The 24,519-nt window shown below is 39.8% G+C and overlaps 1 protein-coding gene across 37 annotated transcripts in view; it reads right to left on the bottom strand.

Annotated features, from left to right (window-relative positions):
• LOC122553361 (calcium/calmodulin-dependent protein kinase type II subunit delta) overlaps nt 1-20,718 on the bottom strand; it is a 336,637-nt gene extending 315,919 nt beyond the window's left edge. For 10 of the 37 annotated variants that reach the window (XM_043697109.2, XM_043697073.2, XM_043697023.2 and 7 more), the window contains exons 1-2: nt 20,152-20,716; nt 19,567-19,661 (exon numbers count right to left, since the gene is read on the bottom strand). In XM_043697109.2, coding sequence (XP_043553044.1) covers nt 19,567-19,661; nt 20,152-20,216 — 160 coding nt within the window. In that variant the 5' untranslated portion in view covers nt 20,217-20,716. Of the gene's footprint in view, nt 1-19,566; nt 19,662-20,151 lie in introns of all 37 variants that reach the window. The other 27 variants (XM_087985216.1, XM_043697143.2, XM_043697166.2 and 24 more) reach the window with 6 other exon arrangements.
• Nucleotides 20,719-24,519: the final 3,801 nt, after the last annotated feature.

A 24,519-nucleotide genomic window follows, 5' to 3' on the forward strand; every position in this document is an offset into this window, starting at 1 on the left:
TTCCATATTAGTTTCTAACTTTTGTTAACACTTCTCTATTGAAATATTTTGAACAATACACATGGACAGAAAATAATAGTTCGGATCAAAGTCAATGACCTAAATCAACAACTGTTTTCTCTCTCAGTCAATACTCTGACATACTGATTTCCAACATTTTCTGTCTCTATTTCAAAGAATACAAGCCATTTACTTGGCTTTGTTGCTCATACTCGTGATGAAATGCTTAGAAAGAGAAATTCACAACGATAACTTGCTAAATATGAACTTATGAAGTGCTCAACCTACAACTGGATGATAAGCACTAAAATTTTTAAAACATTTTGTTCAGAAGTTAATTGCTACATTGAACACAAATATTGCAAAAAAGTGTCAACAGAACACATTAGAGAGAGACAATACATTGATCAATTATTTAACAAGGAGAAATACACCTCATATCACCAACAAAATAAGCAACAAACAATACTCCATTTTCTATTCATTGTACTTCAAAGATACTTATTTCAAGCAGTATAATTTACTAAATCAGAATAGATATTTATGATCCTGTGTTTAAAAAACTGGTTAAAATAACAGCTAAAATAGCTGTACAAATATGCTTATTACAAATACTGAAAATATAATTTTGTATCTTCTGCAAGGAGGACCCAAGGTCTGAGCTCATTCAATGGAATAGTACAGTCATATGAAAGAACTAATGATCTAGATGATGTACTGCTGCAAAATACAAAGATTTCACCAACATTTCTCAAACTAACCCTCTATCTCCTGAAATAGGGACAGCGACCTAACAGTACAGCACAACTAAATCTTCAATGGGTCAAAATGCTGGAACTCCTTACCCAACAGCAGTCAGTATTTTCACCATACAGACTGCAGACATTCAAGGCAATTCACCATAGGCTTCTGCCAGGGTAGTTAAAATGTAGCAATAAACGTCTGCTTTGCCAGAGATACACTACATTCTCTGAATTTAATTTTTTTTATTGATTCAGTCAAACAATTAAAAATCGTCTTCAAGTGCAATGTTCAACCAAGTGAGATAATGAAATGATTCTGTGGAAGGTTTGTGAATAAATGGTTTCATTTGCTAAAGTGGCAAGGATAATCCACTAAACACAACAGCAAATCAAAGAGATACAATTCACAAACTTGATCATCCATTTACTTCGCTTTCCTCATCAACTATAGCAATTGTGATACATCTCAAATGTAAAAACTACATCAATTTTACAAATGATTGGGAGAGTGGTAAAGCACCCCTCTTCATCCTGTCTCTTTAATGAACTGACCAGTGTCCTCCTCCAATGTCTCTCCAATACTGTCTGGCTCAGAGGAACTGTTTTCACCTTAGCATTGACCTTCAATGACTTCTCTCCATACTCTGACATCACTAACTCTGATGTCTCTCTAAGGATCTATCCTCATCCAATATTTTACCTCCCTGATGCTCCTCAGCAACATCATTCAGAAACACAGCTTCAGTTTACACAGATACACTGTTGATGCCCAGCACTCCCCAGGCTATCATTTCCAAATTGTGTCTCGCCACCTAGTTCTGTTGAACATAAGTATGATCATCATAGAATCATATATTCTAAATATTGACAGGATCAAACCCGTTGGTCTTTGGTTTCCCCTTCTACAATATGTCTTGGAGCCATTGAAAGCATCCTGCTCCATTGTAATTATCCAAATAAGACGACCAGTCACAACTTTGACATCATGTCTGGCTCAGAGATGAGTTTTCAAGTACATATTCATGCCATTATAGACCACCTATTTTCACCTTGCTAACATTACTCAACTCTAGCCATGCCTCTGTGCATCTTCTGCTAAAACCTTCATCTATGCATTATTACCGCTTGTTTTGACCATTTGTAAACACTGGGAACATGTCTTCTATCTCCTACCCTCCAGAAATTTAAAGTAACCCAAAGCTCTGCTACCCATGTCCTAACTTGTATCCAGTCCGATTCTCCTGTATATTGGCTACCAATTAGGCAACGCATCAGTTTCAGAGTTCTTATCCTGGTTTTCAAATCCCTTCATTGCCTTCACTCTCTAACTTCCTCCAGCCCTTTAGCACCCTGAAATAGCCACACTCCTCCTATTTAGTCTTTGCAATAACCTGACTTTGATCACTCTACCATTGTAGGTTTTCAGCTGCTGAGCCATTAAGCTTTCAGTCCTGAAGAGTCACACCTGAAACATTGACTTCTGCACCTCCTGATGCTGCCTGGCTTGCTGTGTTCTTCCAGCCTCCTGCTTGTCTACTTTGCATTCCAGCATCTGCAGTTTTTTCTTCTCTCAAGCCATTAAGCTTTGGCATCTTTTCTTCCATCCTTCTGCACCTTTCTAAAATTCATTCAACTCTCCTTTATGACCAAGCTTTTTGTCATCTCCATTGTTATTGCCTCATGTCTTGAATCAATTTTATTTAGTATTTGCTATGAAATTTCTTGGAACATTTTGTTATGTTAAAAGCATATATAAATACAGTTATTGCACATTTCAAATGACATTGTATTTGATAACACATGGATAAAAATATGTTCATCTATCTGCACTGTGTCCAATCTTGATAGCAGGCTTGTTGGAATGTGGTTTGAATACTCCATGCCCCTCCCCAGTACCTGTATTTGGTCCGGCTCAGATCCTTTGTACCACAAAAGTTACACCAGTTCTTGCTGAACAATATTCCAATATCTGGGAACAGATGGTATCCAATTTAACTGACAAGTTTTTTTTCCTTTTCCCACTTCTTGCTCACAAATAGTCACTTCTGAACAAATTCACAGTTTTTTTTGCCTGCACTTACTGCATACTCAACTATTTAAATTATCCCACACACGGGCTCTAGATTAAATGAATTCTTTCAAATGCGGTTTAATTTGACAGAAATCAAATTAATCCAAAGACAGATACCAGAAAATTGCAGTGATCAACCTTTGCCTGTTTGCAATCAAAAATAATTCACTTCAAAGCCCAACTAAGCAAAAATACTTTAATCTGAAATTGCTAGATACAACCATGAAAAACTCAAAACTTACAATTACAGTAGTCATTATATCACTTACATCTATACACAGTTCATGTCAACAAGAACACTAAACTTATGTGGTCACCTTAAAATGAAATCTTGGGCATGTTAGATGGAAACTACCACACTCCCATCAACACGGTCATGGTAGGTAATTACAGAATAACATAATATGAAATTACAAAGCAAACTACCCAAATCCACTTTTATAACAGAGAATATTTTTAAATGGTTCCCAACTTTAAATAGAATTGAATGTTGAATTTTAACTGTCCTCTCTCTGCTTATGACAAAATCTCGAATTTCACTTCAACTGAAGACTGCACCTGACGCGAATTTCCAAAATGCAAAGCCACAAGGATTGACAGATTTTCTTCAAATTCAGCAACTATTGCATTGGGAACCAAGGTTTTCGGAATTCAAACGAATTTGATTATTATGACAAGTTGTATTTAGAGTGTGCTTTGAATAAAATCCACATTCCAGGGTTTGTCTTTTCCATTTACTCCTTCATAGCATGTTAGCAATGCACATATGTACAGCATGTTTCCTTAATGGTCCTCAGAGGGATGGTGATAACTGGGCAAATTCAGAGGGCAGTTAAGAGTTATCCACATTCCTATAGGTGTCAAATGACATATTAGGCAACTTCAAATAAAAACAGCAAGTTTCCTTCCCAAAAGGACATTAGTGGATGAGGTGGGCTTTTTGAAAATCTGGTAGTTTTATTTAAAATTGACACTACCTGTATATTCCATAATCATTTTTGTAACCAAATTTTAAGTTTCCCAACTGCTGTGGTAGGATTTGAACTCACCTCTCTGGATTACTAGTTCAGGCACATAACCACAATGCTACCACACTTCATAATGGAGAAAGACTCGGAGGCTCTCTCACTAGGGAGCACTAGGAAGTTGATGAGTTAGATATATGAAAAGGTTTTTTTGAAGTGTAGAAGCATATAGAAAGGGAAGCAAGTAGGAACAGAACTGGAGAGTGTACATGAAATCTCTGCCAGTGAAGGCAGTATGGAGGAAAGAGTTGTGCCAGAAACTGCAAGAGATAGTCTAAGTGTGTAAAATAGATCAGGGCTACAAATCTGCAAGTAAGGACTTCAAACTGAGCCACTAGGAATAATGAGCCAATGTAGGTCTCCTAATTGGAGGCTGAGGTCGATGAGTGGCACAGTGGCTCAGAGATTAGCACTGCTGCCTCAAAGTACTAGGGATGTGGGTTCAATTCCAGCCTTGGGCGACTGCCTGTGTGGAGGTTGCACATTCTCCGTATCTGCATGGGTTTCGTCTGGGTGCTCCAAAGATGAGCAGGTTAGGTGAATTGGCCGTATTAAATTGCTCATAGTGTTCAGGGATGCGTTGGTCGGATAAATGTAGAGTACTGGGGTAGGTCTGGTTGGGTTACTCTTCAGAGGGTTAGTGTGGACTTATTGGGCCGAATGGCCTATTTCCACACTGTAGGGATTCTATGAAAGTCAAAAGCCTGGTTGAATGAGGGGTCTAAACAATGAGGATCATGGGAATGCAGATCAGGATGGAATTGCCAGTGTCCAAATTGAACAAAGGTGCGGGTAAGATCTTTCATGGAAATGCATACAGGCAGGTGAAATTACAGATGGATATTAAACTTGAAGCTCAGATTGGAGTCCAGCAGAATACTGTATTTGCATCCAGTGTGGTTCAGTTTGAAGAAGAAAACAGGGCAAGCATGCTGACCAAGAAGAATGGCTTAGGCCATCCTTAACTCTGCACTACAGTAATGTCTCGTAACAAGGTTTGGCTGTCGCCTCAAGAAAGCCAGTGATAAGATTAACTTGACTACCATCAACATTCATTTGGAAACTGCCACTAGGGGTGGATGAATCCTCATCTCCATTTTTCTGGTTTTTCCCCATAACCACCAATTCCCTTAATGATTAAAGATTTGTCTCTCACAGCCCTGAATATACTTAAATGACTCCACAGTCCTCTGTCATAAAGAATTTCACAGATTCACTACCATCTGAAAAGAAATTCCTCCTTATCTCCATCTTAAATAGGTGACCCCTTCTTCAGAGATTTTGCCCTCAAGCCATAGACTCTCCCACAAGAGGAAACAACCTTTCTGCATTTACCCGGTCAACTCCTCAAAGAAACCTGCACATTTCAATGAGGGTGCTTCGCATTCTACTCTATTCCAATGGGCATAGGCCCAACCTATTGAACCTTTCCTCATAAGACAGTCCCTCCACACCAAGTGAGCCTTCTCTGAATTGTCTCCAATGCCAATATATACTGCCTTAGAAAAGGGTCCAAAATTGTTCACAATGTTGCAGCTGTGGCCTGACTATTGTCTTGTATATTTGAGCAAACCCTTGCTACTCTATACTCTATTCCTTTAAAAATAATTCAATATTCCCAATTACCTGAACTTGGGTGCCAGCTTTTAGGGATTTCTTCTTTGTGTCGAGGGCCTCAGTATCAGGAAAAGTTAGAACCCCTCCCAAGAGCCACACCCTCCTTTCTTTCAGATGCCCATTTCTATAACTATACTTTGACTGTGAAGTTACTTAAACTTGTGCCACCATATACAGCACATTTCTTCTATGGTTTTATCCGGCAACTGTGAATGATACGTGCAATTTCATCAGGAAAACTGTGAAGATGATTGAAATCACACCATCAGACATGCCTGGCCTGCTCCTGCTGTCTGTCCAGATTGTGCCTGGAAACTTGGTTCTTCGGACAGCATGTCCTTTCAGAGCTGACCAGTTGGCTAGGTTTCTTTTCTGTTAGTTGAGCTAATTGAACACTGTTTGGACAGTGGATCTGGCGATCTCACGGGAGCTTCAATGGTGCTGACGTTTGCTCCAGTTTTGCATATAACCAATAAGTTTAATATAGAACCAGAAAGGTTTCGCACAAATTCAGTTACATATCTCTACATTTTACCAGCCAATGCACAAGAAGATTAAAATACATACTTTGATATCAATGGGAATGAGATTATATACTTTATGACTGTTTAGTTACTGACCAAAAATGCAACTCATGATATCTGGGTTTCCATTAACCACATGCTTACTAACACATTGGACACCATTAAATCGAACCAGAAAACCAGATTTGAAGAAAGGACATATCATCAAGTTGAAGAGATGAGATTTAAGATGCAATTCTCCAAAACAAAAAGTTATTAGCACAGATTTAACTGCATGACAGTATCACTTTACACTCCATGTGGAAGAGACTGCTGGGAATAAGTAATCTGGCATAATAATTGATCTCACCACTGGAACTATATGTGCCTGCCACTATGCTACATACAGTACAGGATAACATAATGGGATAAGATCACAATAAATTATACGCAATAGGACAAATAATCTCTCTCTTTGGAATCCTCTAACAGTTTACAGTGTAATAGATAGCTACACAAGACAAAGGAAATTTCTGTCCAACATATAACTCTTTAGTCATTACATTTTTAGCCCATAAAATTCATTAATAATGCAGATATTCTTCACAGTGTATTTCCTTTAGAAACATTAATTTGTTCATAAAAAAGTTGCTTTAGAAGGGTTGAAAACTTAACATGAAACAGAACCACTGACAGGAAGATGTTTAGTGGAAGATGTGTACAGAGTTAAGATGCATTATGAAAGTTAAGCAGAAGCTGAATAAGAATTTGCAACTCAATTAAGGGAATTTTGAATCACAATAACAAAAAAAATGTGTTATTTTCTCATGAGACATCAGCATCATTGGTTAGGCAGACATTTGTAACTGAACAATCCCCAATTGTGCTCAGGAAGATGGTGATGAACTACTTCTTGAACTGTTGTATTTTATCAATGAATCCACAGATTTATTAAAACAGGAGTCCCAGATTCTTGATCCAGTGAATGAATTGGTGTGGTTCAAAATTAGGATGGCATGTGATTTTGCACAAAACTTGCAAGTGGTGGTGTCCCAATGCATCTGTTCTCTTGCCCTTCTAAGTGCTGGAAGTCACAAGTTGAGAATGTGCTATCAAAGGAGCCTTGGTGAGTTATGCAGTGCAACTTGTAGATAGTACATACTGCTCCCACTGTGCAACATGGTGGACACAGTGAAGGTGGTAGATAACAGCCAAACAAACAGGATGTTTGTCCTGGATTCCATCACAACCCTGAGTTCAACTATCTAAATGTGGAAACATTGTGGAGTCAAGAGGTATGTTACTCACTGCAGAAGTGAATCTCTGCAGTCACTGCAGTCTCTTTTAGATGCAGAATTTATATGGCTGTTGATTTACCGGTCAGCGGTAACGCTCAAAAATGTTAATGGTGGGAGATTCAGCTACAGTAATGCCATTGAACATCAAAGGAAACAGTTTAAATTCTCTTTGTAGATGATCTTTGCTTTTCACTTGAGACATAAGTGTTACTACGCAAATGTTCAAATTGTCCTTCTGTTTTATATCTTATATATGGCTGTGATTCAAACTTTTCCAACACAAAAGTAATGTTCTTTACAGTAAACTATGTTTTGTATGCAAGAGGAAGAATCAGTGTTATTGAAAATGACACCCCTGAATATTTCAATGGAAAACATGTTCAACAGACTAAAAAATAATGATCCACAGGTCACTATTTCTATAAGTTCATTTGAACCTGGGTTCAGATTGAAATTGCATCAATGAAATCACACTACTGATTCACAGACTTTGTCAATTTGCCACTTCAGGAGAATATTCTGAAGCTGCCTTTTTAAAAATACATTTAAAAACAGATGGTCCTTACTTGGACTTAAACCTATTCTGTAAATATAACTGCATAATGAAGCACCTCCAAATCCTGTCTCAAGGATTCATATTAGTAAATAATTCAAAAGCAAAGTACAGTGAATGCTAGAAATCTGAAGTAAAATCAAAATGTATGAAATACTCAGCAGATCTCGCAGCATCAGTAGAGACAAAAACAACATTTATATCTCAGGCCTGTGACTTCATAGAAGATCACATCTAAAATGTTAGCTCTGTTTCCCCACTCCAGAGACATTGCCAGTCCTGATTAGATTAGATTACCCACAGCATGGAAACAGACCCTTCGGCCCAGCAAGTCCACACCGACCCTCCGAAGAGCAACCCACCCAGATCCATTCCCCTACATTTACCCCTTCACCTAACACTTTAGCATGGCCAATTCACCTAACCTGCACATTTTTGGACTGTGGGAGGAAACCAGAGCACCCGGAGGAAACCCACGCAGACACGAGGAGAATGTGCAAACTCCACACAGACAGTTGCCTGAGGCGGAAATTGCTTCCAACATTTTGTTTTGATTTCATTAATGATACTCACATTGCTTGCATTTCTCAAAATCTGCACCATTTATAAAATTATTATAAGAAAACATTTGTTAAATTTCAAAGTTTCAAAGTAACTTTGCTTGGAAATAAAATGAAGTAAAAGTCATCACTACCATAATTAGTCCCAAAAATCAATATAAAGTAGGTACTAGTAAATACTTAGCATGTTGCCATTTGCAACCACCAAAGGCATCACTATCACGTTAGTGATTCACTGAGTGAAGGAGACCTAGAGAATCTATGTAGCAGGACTGGAGATGGTGGGATTGGAAGTGCATAATGGGTACCAATGGCCCAAAGAGAAAAAAAACAAACAAACAAACAGTCAGATGAAGCTCATGAATGAAATCAGTGATCCCTGCAGAAAGGATGCATAAGTAGTTGTTACAACTAGAGACTGCTGAAGTCGTCACATCCCAATTACTGAGCTGCGTAATGATACAAGTTGAAATTTTATGAAGAACAAACTTATGCACGACACGTGCTTGGGTTGTTGACACCAGCAGACTACAGTCAGCATTTGTTGCTGCTCACTGGAAAGGTAGACTTTGTGGTAAACAATTTCAGCAGCATACACCCATTCTTAACAATGAACAAAAGACTGCATTTCAGATCAGAAAAAGGAATACTTCTGTGAAACTTGAATTTCTAGCTCCTACTTGGAAACTAAATGAGTTGCATAGTGTATTAAACATCTTTGGGATTATATAAATACATATCAAACTTCAATTGTTCCATAAACCAAATATTATGAAGATATGAAAGATATTTAAGTATTGGTTTCACTTAATGCAAGCTAAAGTATCATTTTTGTAGCTATACAATTTCACATTCTCCTAAAGACAAAGAGATGGAAATTTTCAAAGGTTGATTCAACTTTGCTTGCAAATCCAAATTCAACAAAACATCTAAGTCAGTAGCCTTGAGACTCCATTATACTGTTAATATCTGTGAATCATCACTCAACATGTGTAGTACAGCATCTTGTTACAAACTACAGACCCAGTTTTGTGCAAGTCAATAATTCTGCTGCCACAATACTAGGAGTTGGGACATCACCTTTATTATCCCAGAACTTGATTTTAAAAGCCTAGTATAAAAGATATAAATTTCACAATAGAGGTTTCATTTTGGGACATGTGGTTCAGTTTCAAAATCTATTTGAAAACAAAACATTTTTGTAAACACACCATCAAGATTGTGCAGGCGTAACATTGGAAATGGCCCCAAAGAGCAGGAAATTCAACAATGCAACCCTCAAGTTAATTTTGTGAACTACCTAGGTTAATGTGAGAACCATTTTGTCATCTTTATTTAAAACTTACATCATTCTTTGATTTTGAGATAAGGAGTTTATCCACTCGGGGTCAATTAGATGTCATGAATGGCATGCTAAACTTACAAACAGACTATTCTGTTTCTCTCTGCCCACAAAAATTTTTTTTCCCCTGTTTTGAATCATGCTGGAACAAAGCATATCTTTTTATACAAGTGAATAATTTGGCCACATGGTAGCAGCTGCAGGGTTCACATTTTGGAAAGATCTTTGGTTTGAATACTGGTGGAGGCTCTTGGGAACCAAAAGTATATTTGAGAGTCCATTTTCAGTCATGGATTTTAAGTTACAATTCCATGCTGGCTGAAGAAAGTCAAATTCAAAAACAGATCTTTGCTCGCAGAAGCATACACAGAAATCCATTCTCTCTAGTAATTACACACAGGTTAACTGTGTATTACTTGCAGATATCAGCAGCTGTACATTTTAGCCAGTTTTATTTGCTAAAAATAACATAGCAGTAATGTCACTGGACTAATAACTCTGAGGTCATGGCTGTTCCTCTGCAGACATGGGTTTCAAATGGCAGTTGGTGAATTTTAAACATTCAATTAATAAACCTTGAACCGAAATCCAGGCTCAGGAATGGTGACCACTTTTTGTTGTAAAGATTCATCTGGCTCACTAATACTCTCTAAGGAAGGAAATCTGCCATTGTTACATGATCTGTCCTACCTATAGCCACATTGTTGTGGATGTGGTTAACAATTGGCTGACTTCTGAAGTAGCCAAAAATCCACTCTGTTCAAAAGGATTAGGAATTGTATGTCAGCCAGCAGCACCCACATCGGGTGAAATATTTTCTTTTAAAATCAGAATTGTTTTGACATTTTATCAATTTATTTCCTGTCTATAAATAAGCCATTAAGAAAACAAATGTAAAGTAATAAACCTTGACTAAGAAAAGTAAAGTAATATGGCAAAACTGATTTTCTTTCAACCAGCATAACAAACTGACATTGCTTATGAAAACACATTGCTGTACAAATACTGGGACCTTTTTCAAGTATGAGAATGGATCTGAATATGTACTTTTCCAGAAGCAGTGATAACATGGGCCAAGATCATAAATATGGTGTAAACAAAGTGCATTAGTTTGTTGTATCTATCTTGAATTAATAACACAATTATCCAAGTCTAACTCGATAACTGCACTAAAAATGGTGAATTAGAACAAATGCTAAATTATCTAATGCACAACAAATGAATTACTAAAGACTTAATTCACACACTCTGCAACTGTCTCAGATAGATTAAAATAATTCCATTGTACATCTATAGTCTGGGTATTTTAGAATCATAATACATTACACAACATTAATCCTCAGTTATGATTGGAAGTTATTCATTGTCACTCTACAGTTCTGTTCAAACAGTTTAGGTTCCTTCTGTCCAACCATGGAAAAACAATTCCACTTCAAATTGGTCCAGAAAAAAACAACAAAATCCAAACCCATGCTCTTAAAATCAAAACATCACAGTTAACATTTGAGAATTAGCTGGTGTGAAATCTTTCCAAAACAATTTGCCACAAAGGCACTTTAAAGTGAAACACTACGGTGGTGGGATAGAACTTTAAATACATAGCACCATTCTCAACTAAACTGGCTGAAAAGGTAAAGGGGTGACTGAGAAAGACAGACAAAGATGAAGGCTGCACAGTCTTTGGAATAACCCAAAAGGATGTAATTGAGTTCCACACATATGGTAGGTTTTCATGCATAGCATGTTGAACAAAGGAGTAGAAAAGTAGTAACAAATAAGAATGAACTTGCCTTAAATTCTCTCAATCAGTAGTGATAGGACTGTGTTTTTGTAACTTGCAAGGTAAACTGTTTTGCTGCTATGCCAAAGCATACATGTATAAATTTTCTTCCAAGTCACACCAAAATACAGTTGATGATCACCTCGTTAACTATAAGATTTGATTCCTCTCTCTTTGATTAATCCAATGATCCTGCAGATCTCAGTGATTGTAGAAGGTGCAGAGCTTTACAAAATTCCTGAAAAGATTTTATTTTTCCATAACTGTGCCAGCGGGGGGCACCAAGGCAGCATATCAGGTGGTCAGCATGTGGAATGTGGTGTTAAATATCTGAGACAGTTGGGTTTTCACAAGGAGATTCACATATGAGAAGGAGCAGATGGTGGAGGGAAGAGCAGCCGAGGAGAGAGCCCATATTGGAAGAGGTGTTCAGCTGGATGCAGACATTATACTATGGAAGCCATTGACAAACAGGACACCGCTTGAGAGCCAGATAATGCAATCTCCTGGCAAGCATTCAAAACATTCACCACTGTGGAGAGATTGTTGATATCTACCTCAAGCATGTGGCATCCCAGAGAGGGACAACAGTTTTTTTAAAAAAGGCCCACTTGGAAGTAAATATACTGAGTGCACTGATACCAGCCAAGGTAGGTGGCTAAGTGTTCAGGTCGAGGTGTATGAGAAAAATAATTGGCTCTGGTGTGGGGCAGGAGGTGGAGCTGACAGGTGAGGCAGTGAGGGTGGGAATGAAAAGGAGTAAGGTCCAGTCCAGCAGCCAGAGGTGACTGGATGGTTGGGTTCAGAGGTAGGGGTTCAGAAGTGGGCGGTGGAGGGCTGATCTGGACTGGCAGCAACAGGCAGGATCCCAGAGGGTCAGGTCTGGCTGGGAGGGGTCAGGTGGAGATTGGGATGGGGACCTCCATCTCTGAAAAAGGGTTTGGAATTGGAGCAGGGCTGTGAGGGGACATGGAGGGATTATGTTAGGTAAATATGGGGTCAATTGAATGCTTACTCAGAGGTTAGGCTGTGGCTCACTGCCTTTATTCCTGATGAAGGGCTTTTGCCCGAAACGGCGATTTCGCTGCTCTTTGGATGCTGCCTGAACTGCTGTGCTCTTCCAGCACCACTAATCCAGAATCTGGTTTCCAGCATCTGCAGTCATTGTTTTTACCTCTGTATTTAATAGACAGGCCTATCCTGAGTAAAATTTTTACTTCATTGCATTGGAACTATCCAAACACTCCAATTTTTAAATGGAGTCTCCATAGCGATCCATGTGTAGAGGAATTACACAGAGAATGCACAATTCCAATCTAAACGTAACAACTGTCTGACCACTAGAAAAATTAGACTCCTTATTCTTTTATTCTATTTTTTCCAGCTTCCCCTTTCTTGATTGCTGTTTGACAAGTAGCCTTTACAGACATGTTACAAATGGGAAGGTCTGATTTGATACAAATTAATGCTGAAAGTTGAAAAGGGTAGCTGGGGAGGGTGGATGCAAGAGCTGTGAAATGGAAGTTTGACTGTACACCAAACAACTTTTGGATTAGTGGCAAAGGAGACAGTGAAAGTAAAAGTGGCTTTATACATGTAGTTCTGTTCTGCCAGTGCACTCATCCATGTCACATTTACAATAATGAGTTTGGTCTAGGCAATGTTGTTCCTGTCTGCTGGAGGTAATACAGTCTCCACATCAGCTTCCCCACCTCTTCCTACTAATCTTTATCCGTGTAGCCATCTACAGAGGGAATCTGTGCTTTACAGCCTGTTTCTCTTCCAGCTCACTGCTGCAGTGAAGAAAGTGTACCATCAACATTCAAGACACACTGTCTGTATTAGCAGAAGGGTGTCTCTCCAGGTACATTGGGAACTGAGCTGTTCACACCTCACCCTTGCGATGGCTAAACACTCCTGAGCAATCCACAAATGCCTCAATTGCAATGTGTGTGTCATTGTTTATATCCCGCCCTTGCAAGAAGTCAGACAGAGCTGCAAACCCAAATATCTGAGGAATGCAGAAGTTACTAGAATAGGCAGCCTGGCAACTCTGTGTTGTGTATCTGTATGCCAGCATTACCAAGATTCTACAAGTGTGTCCAGTTGAACTGTGAAAAGTGTGGAGTTTCACTGTCACTGTTTGGATCTGGAGCTCCAGATCCAGTTTGCATTAGATCTCTTCCCCAACACACTGAAGCTCTCCAGTCAATTGTGCTCCAATACACTGAGGAAGCTCACTTTTTGGCTGTGCGCTGGATATGGTCTGCTGATTACCTCTCCTGAGGAGCTGTGGATCTGAGAGCAGGAAACTGTTGCTGGTTCAGTCCCTGTTCCTGCTCCCCCTCCCCAGTAAATATCTTCAGCCTCCCCTCAGCCCAAGTACAGAATAAGCAGAACTTGTGCTACTCTGATAGATCAGTCCTCCAGAGTCCAGACGATGTCTCCACACAGTGTGTAAGGTAACCTCTGACCAAAGTACCTGCAGCAAGAAGCCCTTTTAAACAAGTAGATAAGATAACCTTCTGATTCATTTCAGAATGCTCTGGATTAAAGTTCTACTTCAGGTTTTCAGCACAAGAAAAAGAGCTGACATTCTGACTCTCTTAGTGCTGTGTTGGAGGTCCCATTTTTCTAATGAGAAGTTAAACTGAGCCCCTTAAACCCTCAAGGATAAAAAAAGACCTGGTGATGCTCCTTTCAAGAGCAGCATGCGAGTTATCCCCAGTGGCCAATCCAATATTTATCCCTCAAGTAATCAATGTCACAAAAGCACATTATTTGATTGTTAATACATTACAATTACAAAGCTTGCTGTGCACCAACTGACTGCCACATTTCCTGCATCACAATACAGTTCTAAAGTACTTCATCGGTTGCAAAATATTGTGAAGGATGCAGCATGTAAGGCACTAAGGAAATGCAAGTCTCTTTTTAGTGAGCACTTATTGATACATTTCCATTGTCTTGTTTTCATTCCTCTCAAGTGCTGCTGTTTTCTTGCCTCGCCTTCACTGGCAAGTTCCACCAAGACTGCACAAACCATGGAACTAAACTTAAGTTGCAAAACTCACGTCAATACTTTTGGAGCAATTAATATTTTGAATTGACAACCCACTTCTTCCAAATGAGTTACACAGATGTGGCCTCACATGTTGAAGTTGAACATTGGTAGCTTGAAACCAACTTCCCAGTATATTTGTACTTTTCTAGGCTTTCCCCCACCACCTAATATTCAAACCCAGGGTGTCCCCCAGTATTAAAATTTTCCCCAATACTTTTGAAATGCTGGTGATATTTTCAATAGTTTATATATTTTCAAGGCAAAGTTAGATCACGTCTTATTTACTACAACATTTAGTTACCCAATCCACTTTCTACCTTTTTCTCCACCAAACCCCCCTCCCCCTCCATCCTTCCCCCAAGTTTGTGGCATTTACAGGTCAATTGCTGAAGGATTCCTGGACAGTGGAGCAATCAAGAAAAGGAGCGAAGAGATCATTAGTCTGGTAACATTTCATGAGTGCAAAAAGAGGCAGGACATTTGAGCAAGGTTATAAAACAAATCACTAAAAGCGGGAAAGGACATATGCAAAGAGTCAGCAAGAAGACCTGAATAATAACAACTTGCATTTATCCAACAATTTTGATGAAACTCAGTAACGTGCAAGCTGTCAGAATTAAAGCAGTGCAGAGATCTCACAGGACTGCAGACCTGGAAAGTATGTGAGAAGAGAGCAGAAATAACTATTGTATCAGAAGTTCATCATTCTAGAACACAGTTTGAGGGTATTACTCTGAATAATAGAGAGGTTGATGCTGACAATTCTAACCACAACACAGCAAATAGCACTCAAGATGTCAAGTTAAAACTATTGTTAGAAAAATAAATCCATTACAGCGAAAGTGTCACTTTTGCCTGGAAATCAAAATGTCACAGGCCAAAACCACATTAAAAAGCAACTATTCATGATCTAGGATTACAGAATAACACTGAAGTACAGGATGTACCATCTTACATTTGTATACCAAGATGCCTTCGCAGTTGAATGTTAAGATTTTCATTCTACTACTTTTCTAAAGGAAAGCAGGAAGTTCACCAAATGAAAATATTTACTTATTCAGCACTTGCTGCATGCAAACTGTATACTTTGTCTAATTATTACTGAACTGCAGCCATACAGTTATCAGTTGGTACCAAGATCTGAGTTCTTGCAAAAAGTGCTACAGAATGTGACAGTTAATTAATGTAGGGCAAAAACCTTTGCTTTCCTTGAACAAAAACGATAAAATGTGCTCAAAAATACCTGGGTCCGAATGCTGACTAAACAATTTGCTTCGGTATTCTGAATTGCCAAAGCTCTTAGCTCCAGCTCATTAGCTCTAATTCATGAATGTTGCCCCGAATATATTGTCATCTGCATCTAAAGCCATACAACTTGGACAGCCAGCATTGTCAGTAAAACAGGAAGCCTCTACAGATGCAAAAATCATCTGGTAAATTTTGCTCTTCCCACTTTTGTTTGGAGACACATTGTTTAGTTATTCCAAATGGAAATTCCCATTGATAATACTAGGTTGGGGTGGTGGGGGGAGGAATCAAGTTGATATAAAGAGTCAATTGAACCTTGAAACAAAAACTAGGGTTCCGCCGCAGAATCTAATGCTCGCTATATAGCTGCAACAGGTGAACTGGAGTCTCTCTTGTACCTGTTACAATATGGATCATTTTATCGCCACTAACAATGAGCTTTTGAAATCTACTACAAACTGATGAAATTGAAAACTCTTTTGACCATTAGTTTTAATTGTACACAGTAAACAATGCTACATAATATTTACAAAACAGCCACTTCGGTTGAATAAATATGCTCAAAGCAAGTTATGAATTTTTCATTGCAGTTTCAACTACAGAAGCAACTTGAATATCTAGTTCAAGTATACAGTACACCAATGGAAATGAACCAGTTAACCAACTGGTTGAAAAATATGAAGGGCAAAATAAAGAACATAATTACTAAATTTTGGAACAACTTAACTTAACCCAGCTTTTATGTTCAAAATTCAAGTAAATACAGTGTTATCACTCTTATTTACAAAACGTAATAAAAGCTCAAATTGACATTGTAACTTACATTTACCAAGAGTATTTCAGATATCCACCTTTTGTAAAAAGCCAGAAGAAATCACTAAAATTCTGAACTTGATACTATAAAAGCTATCTTAGCCCATTTATTCATACAGTTTAACCAATGCACTTTGTGACTTAATCCTTTTAAGCTAATGAACTCCTCACTGTACATCCATGTGGGGAGATGCCCTAGAACTGAGACTGAGAAACTGCTAGAAAGGAACAACTATTTTCTACCACTCCATTAAACACTGCAACAAATATTGTGGTTGAACTTTACATGTTAAATAAGATGAATCCTACAATGTACACCATTAAAGTCTCTGTCGTGATACACGTTATTGATTACATACATAATGAGTACATAACATATTTTACTGTATTTACTATCCTCTCTCTGGGTTTGAAAAGATCTTCCTAATTGCAATTCATCTCATTAGATAATAAGACAACACATTTTAATTTGTTATATACATTTTTAGGAACTAATGGTTTTTACACTTTTGAACTTCAGATTTAGTTGTATTAAAGTAATTAAACTGCTGTCATTAGTTATTTAATGATCTAAACTAAATCTTCTCAGCGACATTTAATAAGTCAATGCAAAACTTTCCTGCAAGAGGACTTTCTTAAACCTCCAAGTTTTCACAAGTTAGGAGTTTCACTAGTTTTAAAGTTTGAAAGGTTTGTTAACTCTAAATTTATCAGACAATTAAATTTGATTACACAAGCAATAAATCCACATTTTAACTCTGACATAATTAAGACATTTTCCATCATTTCATTAAAGCAGGGCATCTTTGAAACGTAGAATTCAGTTTTCATGGCTATGACATGGACATATGAAATTTCACCAATGTTCTCAAAGTCATTCGACAACAACAGGCTCTTTGAACTAGGTGTGAGTTACAAGTGTTGGCTTCAGCAATATCAAGGATGACAGAAGCATGAATCAGGAAGCCAGAAAACTCTCTCAAAAGATTTTTTAATTAACTGTAGGCATGTACCTTCCATACAATGTGACAGAGACTTGACAGAAACAGTGTCTCAGCTTGGCATTTCTCTGGAACTATTGTGGTTGAACAAAACCAGCTGAATGAAAGGAAACATAATAGTGCTGAACAGCCATTTTTCAGACTGAAGGGAAATTCATCTTGGCGCTGCCCAGGATTCATGTGAGGAAACTGCTCCATTGTACTCCCTCCTCCACCTCACCCCATCCCCCAACAAGGCCAGGTCATTCTCCCTAATAAATTTTATGACAAAGATTTTGATGCAAAGGGCATAACTTCAAAATGTGCAGATGACTGAAATTTGCAGGTGTTGTGAACCTATAGAATATAAAATAATTTCCAAAGCACATTGCTGTATTGGAATGGACAGACAGTTGGCTGATGAAATTTAATCCAGAGAAGGGTGAAGTGATTAATTTGGTAGTAAGAATACAGACGAATAATATAAAGTAAAGATCGTGACTCTAAAAGGTGGTGCAGGAGAGAGGGACCCATATGTACAAATCAGTGAAGGCAGGAGGACAGGTTGAGAGAATGGTCATTAAAGCATATAACATCTTTAACTTAAATAAAATACTGGCTTGGCATCAACTGGATTATTGAGCCCAGTTTGAATTAGCACATTTTAAAAAGGACGTCAAGATTTTACTGAATGTATGGAAAACATAAATGAGAATGATTCCAGGGACGGGGAACTTCTTGGCACAGACAGACTGAAGAAAGTAAAAATGCTGAACAGAAGCTTAAATAAGTTGATAGAGGTTTTAAAAGTCTGGACAGAGTGGATCAGGAGAAACCCATTCCCATGGTGGCACAGATTTAAAGATGTGACCAAAGCATGCAGTGGGGACATGTGGAAAATCTGTTTTATGCAATAGCTGGTTAGGGTCTGGAATCCACTGCCTTGCCACTGGAGTGCTGGAGGGCAGATTCAATCCAGGAAAGAATTTAAAGGGAGAATTGGATCATTGCTTGAAATCAAAGTGCAAAAAAAGCAGGAAAATAGCAATAGGTATAATCCTCCTGCAGAGAGCTAGTATCAACATGACACAGCAAATGGCCTCCTTCTGTGCTGTAACCATGCTCTAAAGCTCAGCGTTAAGGCGTAAGTGAGCTTAGTGTTCTCTTCCCTCAGAAAACAGTATGGACTAGTGGACGAAATCACAGACTGACAGAGTGTATGTATGTTCGTTCATTCCTCTAAAGGATTCAGAAGGTTCGATTCCTGGGTGCTCAGTTCCGGCAGCACTTGGCTACTGGAACTGACACGACCTACAGAAACATGACAGCCGTCAGCCACTCAGAAAAGCCAAGTCGAGAGAGAGGAGAAGGAACGCTCACGGAATTAGAGCAGAGCATCCATGATTCATCCCTTTCAGAGATAATAAAGGCCTCGGCGCAGGCAAACTTTCAAACGTATTAAATATGTATCAGGCCAGGGTAAGGATTAAATCACCCAGAATTAGCATAAAGCAAAATGTTTCGCAATCACTGAGACCACTGCAGCTCTGTGTTTACAAGCGGGAGACAATTCCGCTCCTAGTTTTACGGATATGCCCGAAAAAGGGGCGTTTGCAAATTGACTGGAGTAATCCCAGGCTGAAATACTGAAGGATAACTAAATATGCAAGTCTTAACTCGACATTACTGGCACAACTGGATTCCTTGTTCACTTTTATCAGTGACCTCCGCCTAGATGTGTTGCAGCCTACTTTGTATTGCCACAAACTAATTTTGTCGAATTTACCCGATTGCCACTGCCCACTCCATTGAAATGACGGCAATTTGCACGGATTATAACAACTTTGCAGGTGCCATCTATTCATTCACGAGATACTTATTCTGACCTTTTGTACACTGAATATTCCTGCAATGCACCCAACCTATTAACTTGTGAAATGTTACAAAAACGTTTGATATATACACCTACCCCTGGCAGACAATTTTTTGGTATTGATGATTTTGGCAGCGTATTCCTGTCCTGTGGAGATTTTCATGCATCGTCTGACCACCGAGAAGGCTCCCCTGAAAGCAATCGATCACATATACACAGAGATATACATATCATTCAAACAAAAATAATACAGGTAGACAACTCAACCCTCGCCACATTGCAACACGGTTACAATCCAGTTGACGCGCAAACAAGTGGAAAACCCAACATTAAAAAGCCCGAAGCATTGAAATTGTGTTGACCAAACATACTTCAGATGGATTTGTCAACACAACATCAAGGAAAGGAAATCATTTTAAGACACTCGGCGCAGAATCAGGATTGTGACATGAAGCACCTCTCTCCACAGGAGAGAAAGGGACACCGTGCATTTCGAGGCTGTAGCGGTATCCCACAAGATGCCTCGACATTTCCAATTACATCTCACAAAACGTAACCATGCATAACCGTAAGACTGCTCTCCGTGAAAACAGTGTTAATGCGAACCCTTCCCCGCCACAGCACCAATGCTTATCGAAACAAACAAGAGAGAAAAAGAATTGACAAGATGTGTCGCCGTACTTTCCAAGTTCCTCGAAGAGCTGATATTCGTCCGTGAACCTGGTACACGTTGTAGTCGAAGCCATGGTGTGGTGTGGTGTGGGCGAATGCTCGCTGTTCTCTCCGGTGTGTGTGTGTGTTCAGCGCCTCTCGCCGCTTCCCCCTCCCCCTGCCACCGGGCTTCCAGAAAGAGAGAAACCTGCTTCACCGACTCAAGGTGTTCAGCTCAGAGCCGCCTGGTTTCTCTCCCTAACCCTAGGGGGCGGATTTGCACCCGTTTGTCCTATTGGAAGAGATTGTGTGTGTCTGAGTTTCTATCCCCGGCAATGTATGTGTCAGAGAGAGACCCAGTCACTGTGACCGCACAGTCCCCGAGTGTCTGTGTGTCACTAAAAGCGAAAGCAGTTTCCCCGAGCGCCTGCGTATCACTTCAAACTAAGCCGCTCTCCCCCAACATTGTAGTGTCGCCTTTAGTGACTCAGTCTGCCTGGCCCTGGCTCGCTCTCTCTCTCTCAGTTCCTAACCAACCCACTCTATCTCTATCTCTATCTCAGATAGTAACTATCAGTGCGTGTCACTGTCTCTCCCTCCTCCCTATCACTACAGGGAAATGAGAAAATAAAACCCCAGCTCTAGCTCTCTCAACATCTCGCGATATATTTTACAAAAAAAACCACCCAGAGAGGATTACTACATGCTGGAGGAGGAGAGAAACTGACGTCAATGACCAGGGCAGGGGGAAATTTGGATTTTGCATTTCAAAAGGCAAACGCTTATGAATAAAATAAATCGCTAAAGGCTACGCCGAAAGCTCAGTTCAAAGTGCAGTCTTTAATTTCAAGTGTTAAAATATCATCCCTTTCTTAGTTCAGGTTATTAATGGGATTTTCGTACTGCTTCAGGAAGAAATATCAAACTGGTTTGCAGGCTCGTGCCACAGATAGATTGTATTATCAAGGGGCCAATTTACTGAAAACCTTCATTCTCGCTCATCCATTCTATTTTGTTTTCTCATCGCATGGCAGCGTCTCCGTGATTTTTGTTTCAGAAATGCTGTTCAGATTTTCTTGTCACAAGAGAAACTTCGCTCGACCAGCGGCGACCTGGACTGTGTGCAGCGCTTGCTCGCCCCTACACTCAGTAATCTCAGAGAGAATGTGTCACTCGTGTGTGTCCTTACTGAGCAATAAAACTGCACCCCTCCTTCTCCCTCTCAGCTAAATTCCAGCTCCATCGGTCACCTCTGCCGCAGTCTTGGAGGCAGCAGCAGCCAGAACCTATTACTGTATTTTACAGCAAGGATCAGGCTGGAAGAGTTCAGAGACGAATAATGGCCGATGCTTGAGCTGGGAACATTTATTTTTAGACACATATCCTCGTTTCTGCTTGAATTTTTTTTGTTGAATCTAAAATTCATTCGGAAAAGTAAATAAGCTCGTAGAGGAATGCTGCTTGCAACATATAAGCAAATAACTATCAAAATGAAAAAAAAATACATGCTGAATATTTTTCCAACAGCCACTATTTTGTCTATATCCGATGAATTGAAAAATACAAAAGTACTTCAAACCAACCATGCAGATTGGAGATAGCACTATGTTGTCAGCTGTGCCTGGGTTAGCACATAAATTCAAGGAAGTCCCACTCCAAAGACTGAAAACTCAATATTTATGTTGATGGTGAATAGTACTGACAAAATGCTGTCTTTCAGGTGAGGCATTATGCTGGAGGCTCAATGCCTGTTGTGTCAGGTAAACAGTCAAATAATGTGGAAGAAAATTGGGTTAGTTCTCTTAGTCTTTTCTTCATATTCTCCCATGGCATGCAGCTATCACTGGCTGGGCCAACATTTAGTATCCATCCCTAGTTGCTCTTGAGAAGGTGGTGGTGAGCTGCACTCTTGAACTGCAGCAGTCCATGTGCTGTAATTGACACACAATGCTGTCAGGGAATTCCAGGATTTTGACATAGTTAAGATCCGGGCCAATATTTGTCTATTCAACAAACATCACCGAAACAGATTGTTTACAAGCCACGATGTGCACAATTTAGCCACAGTGTTTCCCTGCAGTCAAACTCTAGTGTACAATATGAGGATTCCTGACGTTATGATAGTTTTGAAAGATCAAGTATAACCATCCATAGTATTTAATGGATTTCAGAGCCAAGAGCAATGCTGACTCAAAAGGAAGAGCAAGAGGATGAAAGAATAAAATCAAAAAGTGCGTGGAGAGGGAGCTGGAGGATAGAAGAACTGGCAAAGTAGGGGAGACCACACCTGGAGTATTGTGTGCAGTCTTGGTCTCCAAATTTGAGGAAAGACATTCTGGCTATTGAGGGAGTGCAGGGTAGGTTCACGAGGTCAATTTCCGGAATGGCGGGAATATCTTACGTTGAAAGATTGGAGTGACTGGGCTTGTATACCCTTGAGCTGAAAATGTGTTGCTGGAAAAGCGCAGCAGGTCAGGCAGCATCCAGGGAACAGGAGAATCGACGTTTCGGGCATAAGCCCTTCTTCAGGAAAGGGCTGAAGAAGCCCTTCCTGAAGAAGGGCTTATGCCCGAAACGTCGATTTTCCTGTTCCCTGGATGCTGCCTGACCTGCTGCGCTTTTCCAGCAACACATTTTCAGCTCTGATCTCCAGCATCTGCAGACCTCACTTTCTCCTTGTATACCCTTGAGTTTAGAAGGCTGAGAGGGGGTCTGATTGACACGTATAAGATTATTAAAGGATTGGACACTCTGGAGGCAGGAAGCATGTTTCCGCTGATGGGTGAGTCCCGAACCAGAGGACACAGTTTAAAAATAAGGGGTAGGCCATTTAGAACAGAGTTGAGGAGAAAGTTCTTCACCCAGAGAGTGGTGGGTGTGTGGTATCTCTGCCCCAGAAGGGTGTGAAGGCCAAGTCTCTGGATACTTTCAAGAAAGAGTTGGATAGAGCTCTTAAGGATAGTGGAATCAAGGGTTATGGGGATAAGGCAGGAACAGGATACTGATTGAGGATGATCAGCCATGATCATAATGAATGGTGGTGCTGGCTCGAAGGGCAGAATGGCCTACTCCTGCACCTATTGTCTATTGGAATGCATAGTAACTCAATGAAAAAAAAAACTTAACCAGAATGGTTGAAACATTTTAAACAGTACAAGGTTTGTTAACAGCCCTATCAACCATCAAACCAAAGATCTGGGTCCGCTACGTAGATGACACCTTTGTCATCACAAAACGAAACAAGATAGAAGAGACATTTAACATCATCAACAACTCCCTCACAGGCATAAAGTTCACCAAGGAGGAAGAAACTGACAACAAACTCGCATTCCTAGATGTCACAGTCGAAAGAACGGACAACGGAGAACTACAAACCAGCGTATACAGAAAACCGACAAACACTGACCAAATACTTAACTACACCAGCAACCATCCCAACACACACAAACGAAGCTGTATCAGAACACTATTCCAACGAGCCACCACACACTGCAGCACAGACGAACTTCAGAAAACAGAGGAGAACCACTTATACAGCGTATTCAAGAAGAACGGATACCCAAAAAATACAGTCCTCATTCCTCAAGAACAAACCATGACAAGCAGACCAAACAGCCAGAAACCTAACCACCTTACCATACATCAAAGAAGTTTCAGAAATGACAGCCAGACTACTAAGACTCCTCGGAATCCTAGTAGCACACAAACCCACCAACACTCTCAAACAAAAACTAACAAACTTAAAAGACCCAGTACAACCCATGTACAAAACCAATGTCACCTACAAAATTCCATGCAAAGACTGCCACAAACATTACGGTAGGACAAACAGGAAGGAAGTTAGCCACCAGGATACATGAACACCAGCTAGCCACAAAAAGACATGACCCTCTCTCCCTCGTAGCCCTACACACGGATGAAAAAAACCACCATTTCGACTGGGACAACACATCTATCCTGGGACAGGCTAAGCAAAGACATGCCAGAGAATTCCTAGAGGCCTGGCACTCCAACCACAATGCCATAAACAAACACATAGATCTAGATACCATCTATCAACCCCTCAGAAAACGAGCAGGAAATGACATCACCACAAACCCCAGGAACCCCATCCAGGACAAACATATAAATAGAAAGCAGGAGACAACAGCTTCGCTTCACTTGGAGGTTGCCACTGATGATGTTACCTAGCCAGGTAATGAAACGTCTGCATATCAAACCTACAGCTCAGCGAGCAAACCTACACCCTAAATTTTAAACAGTATGTCAACCAGTATGGAAACCACTGATATTGGGTAATGCTGGTTGGAAAGAGTTGTGGAGTTATAGAGCCCTACAGCACGGAGACAGGCCCTTCCGCCCAACTGGTCCATGCTGACAAAAATGTCCATTCAAGGT

Source organism: Chiloscyllium plagiosum, unplaced genomic scaffold, assembly GCF_037043375.1.
Source record: "Chiloscyllium plagiosum isolate Xiang-an unplaced genomic scaffold, Cpla_swu_hap1 HiC_scaffold_1, whole genome shotgun sequence".
NCBI classification, from domain to species: Eukaryota; Metazoa; Chordata; class Chondrichthyes; order Orectolobiformes; family Hemiscylliidae; genus Chiloscyllium; species Chiloscyllium plagiosum.